This window comes from Desmodus rotundus, chromosome 2 (assembly GCF_022682495.2).
Source record: "Desmodus rotundus isolate HL8 chromosome 2, HLdesRot8A.1, whole genome shotgun sequence".
NCBI lineage: Eukaryota > Metazoa > Chordata > Mammalia > Chiroptera > Phyllostomidae > Desmodus > Desmodus rotundus.
Genome location: NC_071388.1, coordinates 158,500,962 through 158,519,363, shown reverse-complemented (window position 1 = coordinate 158,519,363; position 18,402 = coordinate 158,500,962). Strand labels below are relative to the sequence as shown.

The window sequence follows — 18,402 nt, the reverse complement described above, 5'->3', positions numbered from 1 at the left end:
GTGTTTGTTTCTATGTATTAGGTAGAGCAAATGCTTTGACTCTGTCTAATGTCGTAGGTGTCCTGTAGGGTCCAGTGGCACAGCCTCCCCGTCACCCAAGCCAGGTACTCGAGGTACGCCCTTCATGTGGGCTGAGTACCCTCATTTGTAGTTGAGCCTTGGTTTTTGTTGGCAGATCAATGGGAGGGATTTACTCCAGCCTGTAAGCTATAGGGATTGACTCTGACCACTTACCACCAACCTCCACCCTCTGTGGAGGATCAGCTGTGCAGGGCAGTATGGTGGTGCTCCAGTGTGATCTGTAGCTGTGCATTAGGTGCAGTGACACTCAGGTTTCCCAGGTGGTGCAGGCCAAGATCAGCCCCCACCTCTGTTTTGCCTGGGACTACCCTGCCCAAGCTATAAAGCAATCTGAGATGGCTGCTACTTGTGTTGGGCTTGGGGATTCCCAGGTAAAGCCAAGCTATGGGTCTAGGCTGGCTCCTGCTAGTGCAAGGCCTGGGGCTCACTGAGACCAGCTGTTGCTTGTTTTAGAGGATTTAGGAAGTTGTTCAACAGGAGCCAAGACCAGCCTTCATATGGAAAAGCATCTTGGGTGGGCCTATAAGATGGATGGGACGGAGTCTCAGGGGATCTCTAAGGTGGGTCAAAAAACATTAGCCAGATTGATGGAGTCTCAGATATGGCTCCAGCTTGCCAGCTCTGTGTGGGGAGAATTTAGAAAAGGGACAATGGCCTCTGCTCACCTTGATGCCAGACACTTCAGTTTCTCCCAGTATGCCACCAAATACCTTTCAAGCTTCTACCCCAGTGCTGTTGCTCAGAGTGAGTCTGAGTAGGTGAGCATGTGTGTGGGTTCTTTAAGAGGAATTCCTTGGGGCTCAGCAAGTTTCTTCCACCACCTCAATCCCCACTGATTTTTGCAGACGGAAGTTGTAGGGACTTATCTTCCTGGCACTGGAACCCTGGGCTGGGGGGCCTGGTGTGGTATTGGGACTCCTTGCTCCCGAGATGTCCCTTCTGAATTTTTTCCACCATTCATGGTTGTGGTACCAGCCTGTTCCTTGTCTGTGCCCCTCCTACCAGTCTGGATGGATGTGGTTTCTTTAATTCCATAGTTATCAGACTCATATTCAACTCAATTTCTGAGAGTTCTGAATGATGATTGTTCTCTATCTTAGTTGTAATTTTGAAGTGGTTGTGGGAAGAGGCAAGCCATGTCCGCCTGTGCCACCATCTTGACCGGCAGCCCTCTGATACTTTATCTAGATCCCTTTGCTGTTGTTTCATGTTTTATTTGCTTTTTAGTCAATTGTTATTTTCTTGGGTTACTGTTTTTGTTTTGAATTGTGTGTGGTACTTTTTAAATGAAAAAGTATAGGCATAAATGGAGGCTTAGAATGATGTCAGTCTTCCATGAGAGACAATTTACATTTACTTCTAATATAGTGGCAAAAATATAGTGGTACTATAAATCTCAGATTCTTGATTCACTTTTTTTTTCATTTTTTTAAACATATTTTATTGGTTATGCTATTACAGTTGTACCATTTTTTTCTCCCCTTTTCCCCCTCTGCCCTGTACCCCCATCCCACCAGCATTCCCCCACCCCCAGTTCATGTCCATGGGTCGCACATATAAGTTCTTTGGCTTCCCCATTTCCTATACTATTCTTAACTTCCCCTTGTCTATTTTCCGTCTACCATTTATGCTTCTTATTCCCTGTACCTTTTCCCCTTTCTTCCCCCTCCCCCTCCCTGCTGATAACCCGCCATGTGATCTCCAGTTCTGTGATTCTGTTCCTGTTCTAGTTGTTTGCTTAGTTTGTTTTTGTTTTTAGGTTCAGTTGTTGATGGTTGTGAGTTTGTTGTCATTTTACTGTTCATATTTTTGATCATTTTCTTTTTCTTAGGTAAGTCCCTTTAACATTTCATATAATAAGGGTTTCGTGGTAATGAACTCCTTTAATTTGACCTTACCTGGGAAGTAATTTATGTGCCCTTCCATTCTATATGATAGCTTTGCTGGATACAGTAGTCTTGGATGGAAGTCCTTTCATGACTTTGAATACTTCTTTCCAGCCCCTTCTTGCCTGCAAGCTTTCTTTTGAGAAATCAGCTGACAGCCTCATGGGAACTCCTTTGTAGGTAATTCTCTCCTTTTCTCTTACCTCTTTTAAGATTCTCTTTATCTTTAATCTTGGGTAATATAATTATGATGTGCCTTGTGCTTCCTTGGGTCCAACTTCTTTGGGACTCTCTTGAGTTTCGATTCTAGATTCATTTTTAATGATTGAGAATAGAAACTGGAATTTAATCCTGTTCGCTCTCACTGTATGATTGGAATTCCAGCCCAAAGTTTGGAGGGAGGCTCTTAATTTTATTTTTTGTCTGGTTAGCTCAGTGGTGCTACTGAAGTTTTGCTTAGCTTCTCAGCCCCTTAGTCACTAGTTCTGGAATAGCAGATGCTTCCAGAGTCAGGAAAGCATCATATAGCAGACATACCTCTGGAAATTCTTTTTATCCTGAATTTTGGCCCCATGATTCTTCAGGGCCTGATATCTATAAACAGACTTTTCCTTTTAAAATTTAGTCCAACTTTTCAAGCTTTTCCTCTAGAAGATTGATCTGATTTACATAATCACCATTACTGGAAATAGAAAGTTTTTTTCTTTTTCTTGTTTGTGTTTTGCTTTTCTTTTTTTTTTAATGTTTTAATTGGGTTGGAACTTTTGGGTGAATTTGAATCTTTTTCTCCGTCTCCCTATTCCCTTCTTCTTTTCTCCCCCTTTCCATCCTTTTGTTTAAATTGTCAGTTGGTTATGTACAGCACTTGAATAGGGCCATTATGTGGAGCAGTTAGTCATCTGGAGTTGCAGGTATAAGTTAAAGCAAAAATGTCTTTGCCTTTAGTGTCTTGAAGATTACTGTAATATTTAAAGCTTTATTTATTTATTTTGCAACTAAGTAGTACCAGTGTAAGTTACATTTGGACTTAAAATCTTTCAACTAAAATCTTTAAAGCATTACAGTGTGTATTGTATTGTATTTTTTACCAGTTCTTTTCTTTCTTCATGAGTTATAATAAAGCTGATTACAGTGAGTATGACAGTGAAGTATAATGAATCATGTTTGTCATTTATATGAATATGAATTTATAGCTTTACATTTGTATATAATACTTCTGGCTAGAATAATTTAATGTACCACTCCTTTAATCCTAGAAACAGCCTATAGCCTTCTTGACTTTTGAAATTATTTTTTTTTTGAGAGTTAGTTTATTTTTTTATTTTATTTCTTACTTGTTTATTTGTTTATTATTGTTCAGGAATAGTTGTCTCCATTTTCCCACCAAGACTCTGTGGCCCCACCCACCCCTACCTTCCACCCTCAATCCTACCCCCCTTTGGCTTTGTTCATGGGTCCTTTATACATGTTCCTTTTGTAATTTTTCAGACATTGTAGTTACTGGCTAAATTTGTTAATCATCAAAGATAGTGATAATGAATGTAGAGTAAATGGCATCTCAGGCTATTTTTTTCTGTTACTATGAAAGGGCAATATTTTGAAAAAATTCATGCAGCTTTTGATTCTGGAGGAAACTTTTCTAATGAGTTACAGTCTTAATGGAGTGTGTCTTATTCAGGGAACAGGTTCTAAGAGGCTGTAGTAATATTTACACCTTCCTTTTGTAATTTAATAGTTGGATTCTATTTTATTGATGTGCATAATACACTATTCCTTTTCGGGTGGATATTTTCTCAGTTCTCTGTTGTCTGCACTGCTGGTAAAAAAATGTGACACTCATCTGTAGTTTGTTCGTTTGCTTTAATATTATTGCCCTTTGAGCAACAGGTTACCATTATAAACTGTTTTAGCTTTAGAAATAGATTTCAGGTTTGCTAAATACAGTATAACACTTCACATGATTTTGGAAATTTTCGTGCCTCATCCATTGTAATTGTTTCAATTTAAGTTATTTAGTCAAAAAACATGAAATTCTTTCTGGATGTCGCTTGTATTAAGAGTTGTCCCTATTGAAAGTGCCGTCATCAACATGCATATGAGCCAGTTTAACAGACATATCACTGCTCTGGTGGCAGTATATTTAAAAAGTGTTTGACTCGTTAAGTAGTTGTGGTATTCCGAGTTATTTTACTTGTATATGTTGGTTATCAAGAACATAAGCAGTTTTTTCACATGTTTATTACCTTTTCTGTTAGTGGCTTGTTTTTAAGAATTACTATTGAAATTCTGTTGAAGAGGATGGAGAAAATCCTATTTTGAATTGCTTGATCATAAAGTAATTTAGATAAGTTTGTTTTTTTTTTTTTAGGAGGGAGCAAAGTTCATTAACTGAGGTCTCATCTTTGATACCATGTACCTGTTACCACAGTTTACTACTGCCAAAGCTTACTTTTCCTGCAATACTTACAAGGGGTACAAGGGGTGCCATAGTTCTTAACATTGAAATTACTTTCATTTGTTTGTACTGCTTAATTAACTCCTCTAGATTAAAGAGTAGCAGGGGGTGGGGGTGGTGATTGGGATTTTTAAGTTGGGGTAAATTATTTCTGCTTGTTTCCAAAATACTGGCATCTGCAATTTGAAGGTTTGAAATAGAAGTTTTTTAGGTCAGTATACTGTTAGATGTCAGCTTCCTTGCTAGGATCAATTTGTTTTAGTTATTTACTCTTCATTTGATAAAACCAAAATAAATATGCTAGACATGTCATTTTAAGTATCTTTAACATTCAACAAGTGCTATTAAGTTTTCTATTAATAAGCTACTGGCTAAAACACATAGATGCATGGCTAGTTATCTTTGAAAGCTAACATGATAAATTACAGTCATCACCCCTACGCTGTTCAACTTCCTTTATACATAAAATCTACCATCCTAACCATTTCTAAGAGTTCAACAGTGTTACGTACACTCACATTATTGTACAACCAATCTCCAAACTACTTCACCTTATAAAACTGAAACTCATTTTAAACAACTTTCCATTTCCCTCTGTTCCCAGCCCCCGGAAACCACCATGTGATTCTGTCTCTATTAATTTGACTACTCCAGATATATCATGAGAGTGCAGTCATACCTGTTTGTCTTTTTTGACTGGCTTATTTCACTTAGAGTAACATCCTCAAGGTTCATCCATCGTGTAGTATGTGTAGAAATTTCCTTCCTTTTTAAAGCTGAATAACGTTCCATTTTATGTATATAACATATCACCTTTTGTGTATTCATTCATTCACCCACTCAGCCCCCTTCTGTGTCTTGGCTATTGTGAATGATGCTGCTATAAACATGGATGTGCAAATACCTTTGTGAGATCCTGCTTTCAGTTCTTTTGAATACATACCCAGAAGTGGGATTGCTGGATATGGTCATTTTAGTTTTAATATTTTGACGAACTGCCATTCTGTTTTTCATAGCAGCTGTACCCTTTTATAGTCCCATCAACACAGTGCACAAGCATTCCAGTTTCTCCACATCCGTGTCAACACACACATATTTTACAGTAACCATCCTGATGAAAATGAAGCAATGTCTCATTGTGGCTTTTATTTGCATTTCCTTGATTAGTGATGTTGAGCATATTTTTATATGCATATTGAGGATTTGTATATTGTCTCTGGGGAAAGGTGTATTCAAGTCCTTTGTCCATTTAAAAATCAGGGTATTTATTAGCCAACCGTGTTCTTTTTAATAATACAATTTCTTTCCTGTCTTGCAGTGTGTGTCTCCAAGTACAAATAGGTAGATTAACATAATTTACCTCTACTTATAAAAGTAATATCTTGTAAGCGAGGAGCACAGTAAGTAGAAGTTCTGATTTGCTGAAAGCCAGTCTAAGAGAGAAGTTAAGCATTCCGTAATTGTTTTCAAAGTACAAGAAAAACAACCTGGGAAGATGAAATATATAATTAAACAAAAAAAGAAGTAGGATTGATTCTTATGTGTCATACAGAATTTCAGTCACACTTGGCCTACATACTAGTATGGTAAGCAGAAAAGTTTAGAGAGTTGTTACAGTGTGTGTATTTAGGCTTACATGGTGGATAGTTAATAAAGTCAATTCTGATGTACCAACCAAATAATTTTAAGGGTTTTTTTTGTTGTTGTTTTATGTTCTTCTGTATTCATAGTGTGAGTTCTAGCACTGTCTTATTTGCCTTTTAGGCCCAGTGATTTATAATAATGCTGATCATATAAATGATCCATAATATAGATGAAATTTTCAATATCTAGATGGTCAGTGAAAAGCTTTTTCTCATCTTTTCTCTACTTTTATCTTCTGTATAGTGAGCTGGGCATTCTTTGTATTCTTCCTTCTTACTACCCGGCTGCTCTTTGCTAGTGGCAATTGAACAAACCTTTGCCCATAAAACAGGCTTTTCATTGAGTTTCAGTCTTTGTTGCTAAGTAAATAGGATAAGTGAGGCCTACCAGAAGAAACATACTGTTGTCCCTAAAACACCAAATTCAGTGTCTTCAAAAAGGAATTTATGGTTCTCCCAATACCGGTCCTTTTTTAGTGACTGTTGCTGTCAACTATCCATGTGTAAGTCAGAAACACTTTTTCCCTTACTTCCTAAATTTAGTGTGTCACCATCTTTTTTTTTTTTTTTTTTTTTTTTGTCTCCTAGATGACCTTTCTGATCTGTTAGTGCTCTAGTCCAAGCTACTATTTTCTCTTTCCTAGATCACTGTAGGGGCCACCTCACCAATGCCCATGAATCCGCTCTGGAATCTAATTAGGCAGACGTGCAGAAGCTATACTATTTCCCAAGGAACTCAAGTAGCTAAGCTTGTATCTTTTTTAAAAAACTTTATTATGTAAGTTTACATATTGAGCTGTAGGAAATTATATATAGTTCTTTCATTTCCCAAATAAGGTTTATGTTAGTATTGAGTGTCTAGCAAGAGTTTACCCATACGTAGTATTGTTTTCATCATTATGCCAGTAAGTTAGATGGTTATTTTCATTTTATGAATGAGGAAACTGAGGTTGACAGTTACTGAGTTGAGTTGAGATACAAATTTACATTTTTAGACTGAGTTTCTTCAGTTTGAGACTTTGGGGATGCCTAAGAATAGCCATTTATTCATCCAGCAAATATTTATCCATCCATTATCCATCCACTCATCCATCCATCCTCACTGAGGACATTTTTCCATTGCTGTTAGAGAGAGAGGAATGGGAGAGAGAGAAACATCGATTGGTTGCTTCCGGTATGCCCCTAGACTGGAGATCAAACCCTTCAGTTATGGGATGATGCTCCAACCAGCCACACCAGTTGGTGCTCATTCAGCAAATATTTATTGAGAGTCTTCTATGTGTTGAGTGAACAAATAACCACCCCATCTCAACTCCCCAATTCCTTTTCTTTTGGAGCTGGTATTCTAGTGAAAGGAGATGTGCTGGCTCATTGATACAGCTGTAGATTCAAAATGACCACATCTGCCAGAGAATTTCAGAACTAAGAAGTATGCTCTTGATTTGGCAGGAGAAAGAGGTATGTGAAGTTAACTTATGGGGTCTTCCATAACCTCAGATAGCAAGGTAAATATTAGTTCTTGCCTAGGGCTGTAACATGGTACCTCACTAGTAACCAGGCATTCTGTCTGCCTGTTTTACAGTATAGTCTGGCAGGCTGAATGGGCTTCAGATAGTGTGTCAGGTATCCCCAAGGCTACCCCCATGTTCAGCGATTTGCTAGAAAGACTAGTGGGCTCAGCATATAGTGGTGTTCATGGTTGAGATGTATTACAGTGTTACAGTAAAGGCATAGACATAGGCTGGGGGAATCCCTCTGTAGGCTTCCTTTTGTTCTCATAAGAGGGGGCACATGGAGTACACACTCTTCCCCCAGCAGCAAGTGTGCGGTAAGTCTGTCCTGGGATGTCCACTAGTGACTGTACTTAAGGTTTTTATTGGGATATCTTTTTCCTTGCATATATATCAAACAGTCTAGGAACTGTGAGCCACCCTTACCAGTTAGGGAAAGGTGGGGATTTCTTTACTGGCAGGCTTTTTTGAAGATAATATCCTTGGGCCTGCTATATTAACAGTGTTCTTCACAGTTAACTGTTGAGTCTCATTGGAGATTGCAGGGGTGGGCTGGGGAGAAATAAGTAAATATTTACATATGACTTTTCTACAATGTTTTGGGAGTCATTTTTGTAAGGAAATAATACTAAATTTAAATAAAACAGTCCTGGCTGGTGTGGCTCAGTGGATTGAGTGCCAGCCTGCGAACCAAAGGGTCACTGGTTTGATTCCCAGTCAGGGGCATGCAGGAAGCAACCACATGTTGAGGTTTCTTTCCCTTTCTTTCTCCCTTTCCTCTCTCTCTAGAAATAAATAAATAAAATCTTTTAAAAAAAATAAAACATTTTAGGTAGAACAGTGTTTGTTGCAGCTCTCTTTAATAGCAAGAAATTAGAAACTACTTGAATTACCAATGGTAGAAGAATAATTAAACATATTAATATACATCCATTTAATGAAATGTTGGGTAGCCATGAAAACAGTGACATAATGTGGGAAACTGTTATTATATAATCAGCACATAGAGTACAAAATAGTGATTAGTGTGGAATCCTGACAGTAGTGATGGCTGCCCCAGACAACTTCCATGGTTCTCAAATTTGTGAATTCTCTTAAAACACAAATTTCCTCTCAAAAATGTAAGAAAGTATAAAATACTAACTTTGTGTTATGGGAAACCTTAAATTTATTAAGATAGAGTGAATATTGTAATGAACCCTAAGGTACACATCACACTACTTTGAGAATTTTCAGTTTTAACACAAAAGTTTAGTTATTTATAAGGAAATTTAAGTAAATTTTATTGAAACATGTATACTGCATTATATTGTTAGGGCAGTACTTGTTCATGTGATGTTAGTTTTTATGCTGAAGAACTGAACACTCATCTTCCTCATTTATATTATTAATTGGGTTTATTTGGGGAAAATAATTTTCAAAAAGTTTTTTGGTGGAGGTTGAGGTAACTGTATGAGTTTTTGGGTATATGATTACAGTAAGGAAAAGCAAACCCAAACTGAGAATTGGATGGAGTGTAAGTTTCTCTCATTTAGCAGCCCCTTAGCAAGTGATGATGGTGTTTTGTCATCAGCTTTCAGGGTCTTTGGCAAAAGATTGAAATTGTAAACATGGAAACACCTTTGAATGCCAGGGACTACTGTAAAAAGTAACCATAATTACTGAATAAAAAGCATACAGAAAACAGATTGGAATAAAATAAACCTGAAATTTTGACATTGGCTATGTTTAGGTAGTAGGACTCTGTATTAGGTGGGGCATTTTAGGTTCTAATTTTTTGCACTTTTGCATTTTTCTCTACTTTCGGCAGTTTTGGTTTTATGACCAGGGGTAAAACTGAAAGAAGTAAAATTACCTTTTTCTCATCACTATTTCATAAAAATATGTGTCCTTCTTTTATATATAAGGTAGGTAAATTGGCATTGGGAAAGAAATGTGAAGTCAGAAAATAACTATAATCAAAAGGAAACTTGGAATAAGCCAGACTTTGTAAATCATTGTTTAAATTTGCTGGAATACTGTGGTGTAAATTTGAGGGTCAGCCTTTTCTTATAACTTAGTAAGACTTTGCATTTGTCACTCTGTTTTGGCAGCTTTGAGATTAATACACAAGTAAAACATAATAGGAGATTGATGTGACCCACAGTTTCTTCAAATAACTGAATACTGTAAAAAATGCCAGTCATAATCATTTGCAAAGATCCTCAGGGATTAATTATACACCATAAGCCAGCAATTTTTAACCGGTGTGCCACACGAATTTTTAAAACATGTGATACCTGACTATTTAGTCAGGGACACTGAACTCTTTTCCCTTAGATTGTCAAATTAAAAAATGAAAATAGCCAGCACAACAATAGTCGTTCAGTGTGACTGAATGAAAATTATACTTTTTTTTGTCAGATTGGCAAAAAATAGGTTTTTTGGTGTGACTTAGAATTTTAGTAATTAGTGTATGTGTGCTATGAGATGAAAAAGGTTAAAAATCACTGCCATCGGCCATTCTGGTCATTGAGTATTAGGTTAAACCATGTGAATTTAGTAGATTAAAAATGGATGCATGTCTGTAATTTCATATGGTCCAACCTGGTAAAAATGATAATTTCTTGTCTTTTGTCCAAATTGATTTACTTAGCTCATATTATATATTTATCTCAAGCTAAAGATTGGTATTTCTATTAAGGTTGCAAGTAATAGAAATTATTACTAAAATTTAAACATTTTGTTCTTGGGTGACTTGGTCCTTGGAAATGTGTCTTGCTAGAGGACATTATGATCTTAATGAGTTTATGTGCTAATTTATACATCTGGAACCTAAACTTTTGGCATTCTCTGGAGTTTTACAGCAGTTTAGAGTTGGGAATGATGGCTAAAGATTGTTTATTTTTTATCTAGCAGAATAATTTGTGTTAAACGTGTGTATTTTGAGTAGATAGGGTTCCTAAGCAGAGTAGTCTATTCTGTTGAAAACCTTGTGGATTTGTTAATTTAAAAACCTTATTATTCGAAGGCTTAAGCTAGAGAAATTGAAGAGTGAGTGAGTACATTGGAATGCCCTGCTGTCCGCTAATAACCTTTTCTTGCTTTCTCTTCTCATATCACTTACTTGGCACACGATTTTGTGCAAGTGGCATGTTTTTCTGGGCCTCAATAATAGTAAATAAAAATGATTGAGGTTTTGTATATTTTAGGAACCTGCTATGGGCTTACAAGTATTATCTCATTTAATTCATATAACAGTCCTTTCAGGCTGTGTTATTACGAAGATTTTATATATGAGGTCATTAAGTGGCAGATCTGGGATTTGAACTAAGTCTGACATCAGAGCTCATGCTCTTAACCCTAAAGTGGTATTGCTACAGTAAATGTCCACAGAAGTCCATTTAGGAATCTCATTGAAAACATGATACAGAGATGATGTTGGTGAAACGATACTTATAATAATGTCACTATATAAATATTGAGAATATTTTATCCTTTTTATTATAATATGTTTTAGGTAATATTTTAATAGGTATATTGTACTTACCTTAGACTTCTTACATATAGTACATGGCAGCTTTCTTTCTGGTCAGAGATTTACTTTCCTGCTGTAGATGGACTATAACAAATAAAAATCCTCCTTTCACCTTGCACCATTTAGACAGAAGAATAGACCAAGAAGGAATACTGTGGGGCAGTAAATCACAACTACTCTTTTTAAGTGTATCAGATGGTATATACCTTGGAGGAGTGGGGTTTTGGGAGACAGGAGAATATTGGGACTTTACATTCTTTTACTTCCGTATTGTTTATTTCAGCAAGCATGTATTATATTGATAATAAGGAAAGGCATGAAACTTTAAAACATTCTTAAGTAATTAGTACTTTGGTTGGGGACAGGATACCAGTTGACTTTCTGTTAGTGAGGAGAGGGTAATTACTAACTAGGTCAGGTTTTAACCAAATTCCTATTTTGGAGCTTTCCTGGAGAACATTCTTACATGTTAAAAGTGCACACTTGCTCTCCACACACACACCCTCTCGCGCCTCTCCCCCATGCCCCCACCCTCACATCTTTCTTTTGGACTGTTCTTTTGGGACAGGGATGCTTAGTTGAGTGGATATAAGTTCTAACAAAAGACAATAAAGTTAACCTCTCAGTGTCTTCATTTTCTTATCTTTAAAATGAGACCTATGTGTTAAAATAGGAAAAAATCCTAATGTAAAAAGACATAGATGTATGTATCTGAATATACACACATACACACTTTTACATATATATGTGTGCATATAGAGATTGATTGATTGATCTTAAAAATAGCAAATTATTCTATGCCTGAAGGTAGAGGAAAAAGAGTTACATTAACTACTACAGAAACATAAGAAATTAGGCATTAAAGTATATGCTGTTCTACCTACCAGGAATTTGTAACCTCAGGGAGAAAGCTAGAATGAAGCTTGTATTATGTATTACTAAAATGCCAGTGTTTTTCGGGCACTTGTATTTTAGCATACATACAGTATATGGTCACATTTATTGTGACAGATTTAGCTCAGAATCCTTTATATATAAACTTTAACAACTATAAAGTTTGCACTTTTAGTATCTTCATTTTATGTATAAGCAAGCTGAAACTTGAAGAAGTTAAGGAGTTTGGCCATGCTCACACAACCTAATCTGTGTATGTATTTATTTTTGATGAAAAAAAAATGAGCTGTCAGGCATTATTTTTTTACTTATAAGAATAAAATTGAGATTAAATTATCTCATCTCTAAGGTGATGTCAGTATAGAGAAGCCAAAACAAGCCTCTATCTATGCTTTACCTCTGATGCAAGCTATATTTCCTTCTATGAGTAATTTGGTCTTACTGTGTCTGAATCCTTTGCTGTACCGGTTACAATGAGAGTGTTTAAAATGACCATCTTAAAGATTCTAGATCAGATGTGTCTTATCTTTACTGCAGGCTTATCTAACTGAATGTATAGACTAGATTCAGGAACCTAGCTTTCTATGCTTACTCTTTTCAGTCATGGTAGTTGAGATACTTGATATGTGTGTGTGTGAGTATATTTATGTGTATATGTATAATTCATTCATATATTTGTATGTGTACATGGATAGATGGATAGATACATAGCTCCAAAGTGGATAGTTTAGTGAGACAGTTTACATAAGAATGCGATAGATGACTAGAGAGGTATTTCAGATCAGTAGAGAAAGGTCGAATTTATGAGAAATTGTATGACATTTTCTTTTGGGAAAAATTCTAGATATGTGTATATACAATTAAATTCTAAATGTATTAAATTTCCATATGTTAATATTTAAATCATTAGGAAAAAATGTAGGAGATGTCTTACTAGATTCATGAAGGAGAAAAGTTACTGGAAAATCAAGATGTTGGGTTGCTTTTGTGATAGCTTACTTATTTAATGCCAAAATAATTAGAATATTTGGTTTTAAACAGGATATCAAACTGGAATAAATGATGGAATGTAATGTAGTCAACAAAAATGATGCTTATGTTCACTGAATTCGTGATGCAAAATACTGTGCATGAAAATAGATATGTTCCATTTATTATGTTCCTTAAAATGGCAAAAGTCAGAAGAAGTACTTACAGGGTGTTAAATAGTTTAGACTTCTTGAATTCTTTTTGTTTTGTATACTTTGAAATGCATTAAAAACTAATGAAAAGGGAAGACTTAAATAATATTTTTTACTTAAATAATTTCTAACTTTAACATAGTATTTCTGTTTTTAATCAGTGTTTTCTGCCTTGTGAGGCATAATGTGAAAAGTATAAATCAGCTTATCAGATGTAATATGAAAAATACAATTAAAAACTGGAATGAATTAAAATATTGTCAGACTTCAGGAAGTTTTCAGTTTAAAAGTGTGAGGTGATGACTTAGCAGCAGTTGACTCTACCTGTGAGAAAGGTCTTAGTGAACAAAGGCTTTTCTTCTGCTGTTTAGTACTGGTATGACCCTTTGAACACATGCTTTCTAGATAGTTTGGTTTTGTGTGGCCTCAGCAAAGGAAGATGAAGACTTTAGACAATTAAAAAATGATGTAATAAAAATGGATTTCTTATCTTAAAGAAAGTGGTATAACTATATAGTAATGTATAGATTACTCTAGGACCTGACGGGGGAGGGGAAAGTTCTAAAGCACAGGTGGCAAGCACAAGGCCAGCAGGCTGAATCTGGCCCTCCTCCGCCTTGTTTTATCCCGCCCGGCACCTTGGTTCTACCTGGTGGCAACACTGAGCTCCTTGCCCCCTAGTTAAGGAGTAGTTACATTTATACAGTCCTAAAATTACATTTGGTGAAGGCAACTGCGAGGCTGATGTGTCCCCCAGTGAAAATGAGTTTGACACCCCTGCTCTAAAGGAAGCTGTACATCTAAGAAATAAACACAGCGGGGAGTAATGCCACACTATGAGTTGGTCCAGGTCAAAGTAGAGACTGATATCCTCATGTTCTCTACTAAATTCCAGTGGGCCATCAGTCGGTTACCAAAGAGCGGACATAGTTTGTAGCACATAAATATTTTGCAAACGTTTTTTCCCAATCTCTTGTTCTTTTTATTTTTATAACCATATCTTCTGAACTAGCAAAATTAAAAATTTGATGAAATGTATGGTTCAGTTTGTACTCCCATCACCAACATCCATCTTCAGAACTTTTGTCTTCCCCACCTGAAACTCTTTATCCGCTAAACACTAATCCTCCATTACACCATGCCTCTCTACCTTTGGCAACCACCACTGTGTTTGTGGTCTCTGAATTTGAGTACTCTAGGCAGCTCATGTAAGTGGACTTACACAGTACTTATTTGTCCTTTTGTGTCTGGCTTATTTCACTTATCATAATATCTTCAAAGTTTCCCTATGTTGCAGCTTGTATCAAAATTTCCTCCATTTAAAAATCTTTTGTTCCATTACCATTTATCCCCCCATGTCCTTTTCCACCTCCACCCATACCACACTCCCGCCCCGAGATCACCACACTGTTGTCCTGTCTCCTTCATTTTTAACACTGAATAATATTCCATTTTATGAATATACCACATTTCACCTATTCATTGGTGGACATTTAAGTTGCTTCTACCTTTTAGCTATTGTGAATAACCCCTCTATCAACATGGATATATAAATTCTATTCTAGTCCTTTTCACTTTTATTGGATTTATTCTCAGAAGTGGACTTTCTGTATCATACGGTAATTCCGCATTTAATTTTTTTGAGCAACTGCCATACTGTTTTCCACAGTGGCAGCACCAGTTTACATTCCAGCAGTGCACAAGGGTTCAAATTTTTCCACATCCTAGGTAACACTTGCTATTTTCTGTTTTTCTTTTTTTTTAATAATAGCCATCCTAATGTGTATGAAGTTGTATCTCGTAGGTTTGATTTGCATTTTCCTGATGATTAGTGATATTGAGCCTCTTTTTATGTGCTTATTAGTCAGTTGTATATCTTTTTTTTTTTTTGAGAAATGTCTGTTCAAATTCTTTGCTTATTTTTTAAATTAAGGTTTTGTTGTTGAGTTGTAGGATTTCTTTATGTATTCTGGATATCAGTCGCTTATGAGGTACATGGTTTGCAGATGTTTTCTCCCATCCTTTGGGCTGCCTTTTCGCTTTCTCGTTCGTGTCTTTTGATGCAGAAAAGTTTTTAATTTTGGTGAAGTCCAGCTTACCTGTTTTTTCTTTTATTACCTGTGCCTTTGATTTCAAAATCAGGAAATGATTGCCAAATCCTGTGACTTAAAGCTTTTCCCCTATGTTTCCTTCTAAGAGTTTTGTAGTTTTGGGTCTTATGTTTAGATATTTGATTCATTTTGAGTTAAATTTTATATATGTCATTTGGGTAAGGGTCCAACTTAATATTTTTGCATGTGGATATCCAGTTTTCCCAACATTATTTGTTGAAAGACTGTTCTTTCCCCCTTGAGTGGTCTTGGCACACTTACTGAACATCATTTGGCCACGTATGTAAGGGTTTATTTCTGGTCTGTTTTATCCCGTTGGAGGTTCATAAGTCTGTTTTTGTACCAGTACCACATACTTACTATGTTTGACTTGACAGAGTGACTGACATTGTTTATTGGTGTAGTAGAGTTTTGCTTGTTTTGTAATGAATGGTGGTAATAAAAGAGGAAAAACATACAGGGAAAAAATCCTTGACCTCATAACATACACAAATATTAATTTAGGATGATCAAGGACCTCAACAGAAAAAAAAAACCTCTAAAGATGATATTTTTTTACTTTGGGTCATGCAGAATTTTCTTAGGATAGAAAAATTAGATAATTTTCATTTCACCAAAGTGAAACACTTCAATTTTCACTTCACCAAAAATGAAACACATATACTTGTCAAAACACCAAAAAGAAAATGGAAAAAAATACTAGATAAAGAAAAACAGTTTTTACCTGTTTATCATCTGCTATCTGACAATGATTTTTATCTGGAATACATACATTGTCCATATAAATAACAACCTAATAAAAAAAATTGGGCAGCATACTTGAAAATAATTCTTGACATCAACAATAAAGATAAGCAAATTGCCAGTAAGCTTATGAAAAGCTGCTAATACCATTAGTAATCAGGGAAATACAAATCAAAACCAAAGCTGAGTAGCACTTCACACTGCTACAAAAAAGATTTTTTTAAAAGGTCATCATCAAGTATCGGTAAGCACGGAGGAGTGTAAAGTGGTACAACTACTTTGGAGACTTTCTGAAGTAGTTCATATGCCATGTCCTCATGACCCATCAATGCCACTTACAGGTATTAAGAAAAATGAAACATTTGTTTTCAAATCATTTGTGCAAGAATATTTAGAGCGACTATATACTCATTTTTAAAAGGTGATTTCAAAATAATCCTATGGCAAGGTAGAATTGATAGGGTTTGTTTTTAATATATGTACAGCAAAATCGCAATGAGTTGTAAGCCCTTTGAGCCCAGTCTATCTTATTATTACTGCTTTATTTCAGTGCGAACCTTAAGACTGGACTAGCTTGGCATATACTAGGTGTTCTATTTGAGAATCATCATTTTGAAGCGAGAGGGAGTATGAAAAGAGCAGAAGGCCATGAGTTGACCCCTGGGGATATCATAGTCAACAGAGAACAAACAGAAGCAGGAAGACATGGTTGAATTCTGAAAACTAGAACAGTGAATTTTAAAACCCAAGGATTAAAAGTTGTCCCCCCCACCCCTAAAAAGGAATGGTACATAATTTCTGATGTAATAGTGGGATGAGAAAAATCAGAAGCATTGATGGTACTTTTAAAGTACATTGCCAGGAGTATACTTAGAAGGAATGGAATCTAAAGCAAAAATTGAAGCCTTTGGCTTTTTAAAGGTGGTTACCTCATTGTCTGAGATGGAAAAAGGAGGAGTGCACAGGAAGGACTTATACAAATACAGGGACGCAAATAAATGTGGAAGAATGGTCCATCTAGTTATCCATCTAGTCCTCTCCAGATAAAGATGAAAGATAATGAAGGGAACTTAAATAAGGTTTATAGGAATGGTTCTTAACCTTTAGGAGTGGATAGTCAGGATGTGTGGAAGTGCTCTTGTGTAGATTGAAAATGTTCCACATGTGATTCTGGATTCTGATAATACCCTTCTTGCTCCCTTTAAGAATCACTAATTTATATCAGTAGAGAATTGGCAGTCGTGGAGAAAAGAATTTTTAAGAGACTAATTGAACTTTAGTTTTTGTCATGCTTTAGTCTACATAGTAGCAATTACATGAGTATGCTGATTCCCCCCCCTTTATTCTCAAGGTGATTGTTTAATAAGAGGTGTTAGCTTATTGATCTGTTTGATATATGTGTGTGTTTCCTCTGTGTGATAGAAACTGAAAACATTCAAAACTGTCAACTGTAGGAAAATTTGGGGGATGTGATAGTTACAAAATAAACCTCAGTTTAAAATATAGCCAGATAAGATGTATAGCCTCAGTTTAAAATGTAGTCAGATAAGGTGTATATAGAAACAAAATTATTAAGTAGTAATGTCACTTAGTGCCAGAATCTGTGTAAGCTTAGGATAGGGAAATTATACTGTTAGAGTGGTATTTTTCATACTGTGGACCCAAGGTCCATTCATGTCTCATGAAATGAATTTGATAGCTCACAACCAACATTTTCCTTTTTTAATGGACTACAGTAGACTAGAAAATATTGGTGTGCACAGCATTCATTAAGAAGTATTTGTGGGACTTTTAAATATACGTATTTATGTATCTGTGTACTGGGTTGGGTGGGAAATATATTTTATTAATGTGGATTGCAGTCAGAAGATTGAAATCCACTGTAGGTTTTGAAAAATGAGAATGTATATTACAAATATCTTAAAGCCTCTTTCGTCTGTTTGTAGAATTCATTTATTAAGCTTATTGATATCAACACAAATATGTATTTTGTGTTTGTATATAAAGATATGTTATATATGTGTGGGTTGTTTTTCTTTTTTTTTTTTCCTTAATAGGGGCAATGGATGAGCTTCATAGTCTGGATCCAAGAAGGCAAGAATTACTGGAAGCTAGATTTACAGGGGTTGCAAGTGGCAGCACTGGGAGCACTGGCAGTTGCAGCGTCGGAGCTAAAGTGAGTAAAGTTGCGATCATTATCTGACATTCTTTCCTTGTATTAAGTGATCTAAAATACATTTTGTAAGGTATTCCTGTGTACGTGCTTAACAGCAAAATATTACTCTAATTTTTATAATGTATAGAAAACAATTCAGTGTTTATGAACCTGATTTCTAATGTAGCATAACATACTCCAGAGGCATTATGATATAAAGCAGC

The 18,402-nt window shown here is 35.8% G+C and overlaps 1 protein-coding gene across 2 annotated transcripts in view; it reads left to right on the top strand.

The window, feature by feature from the left end:
• The window catches only part of TLK1 (tousled like kinase 1), a 131,585-nt gene that overhangs the window by 28,406 nt on the left and 84,777 nt on the right, over window positions 1-18,402 (top strand). Inside the window, exon 2 of one of the 2 annotated variants that reach the window (XM_024561544.4) lies at window positions 18,081-18,199. In XM_024561544.4, the coding sequence (XP_024417312.1) occupies window positions 18,081-18,199 (119 nt within the window). Of the gene's footprint in view, window positions 1-18,080; window positions 18,200-18,402 lie in introns of those variants that run through there. The other variant, XM_053918773.1, reaches the window with a different exon arrangement.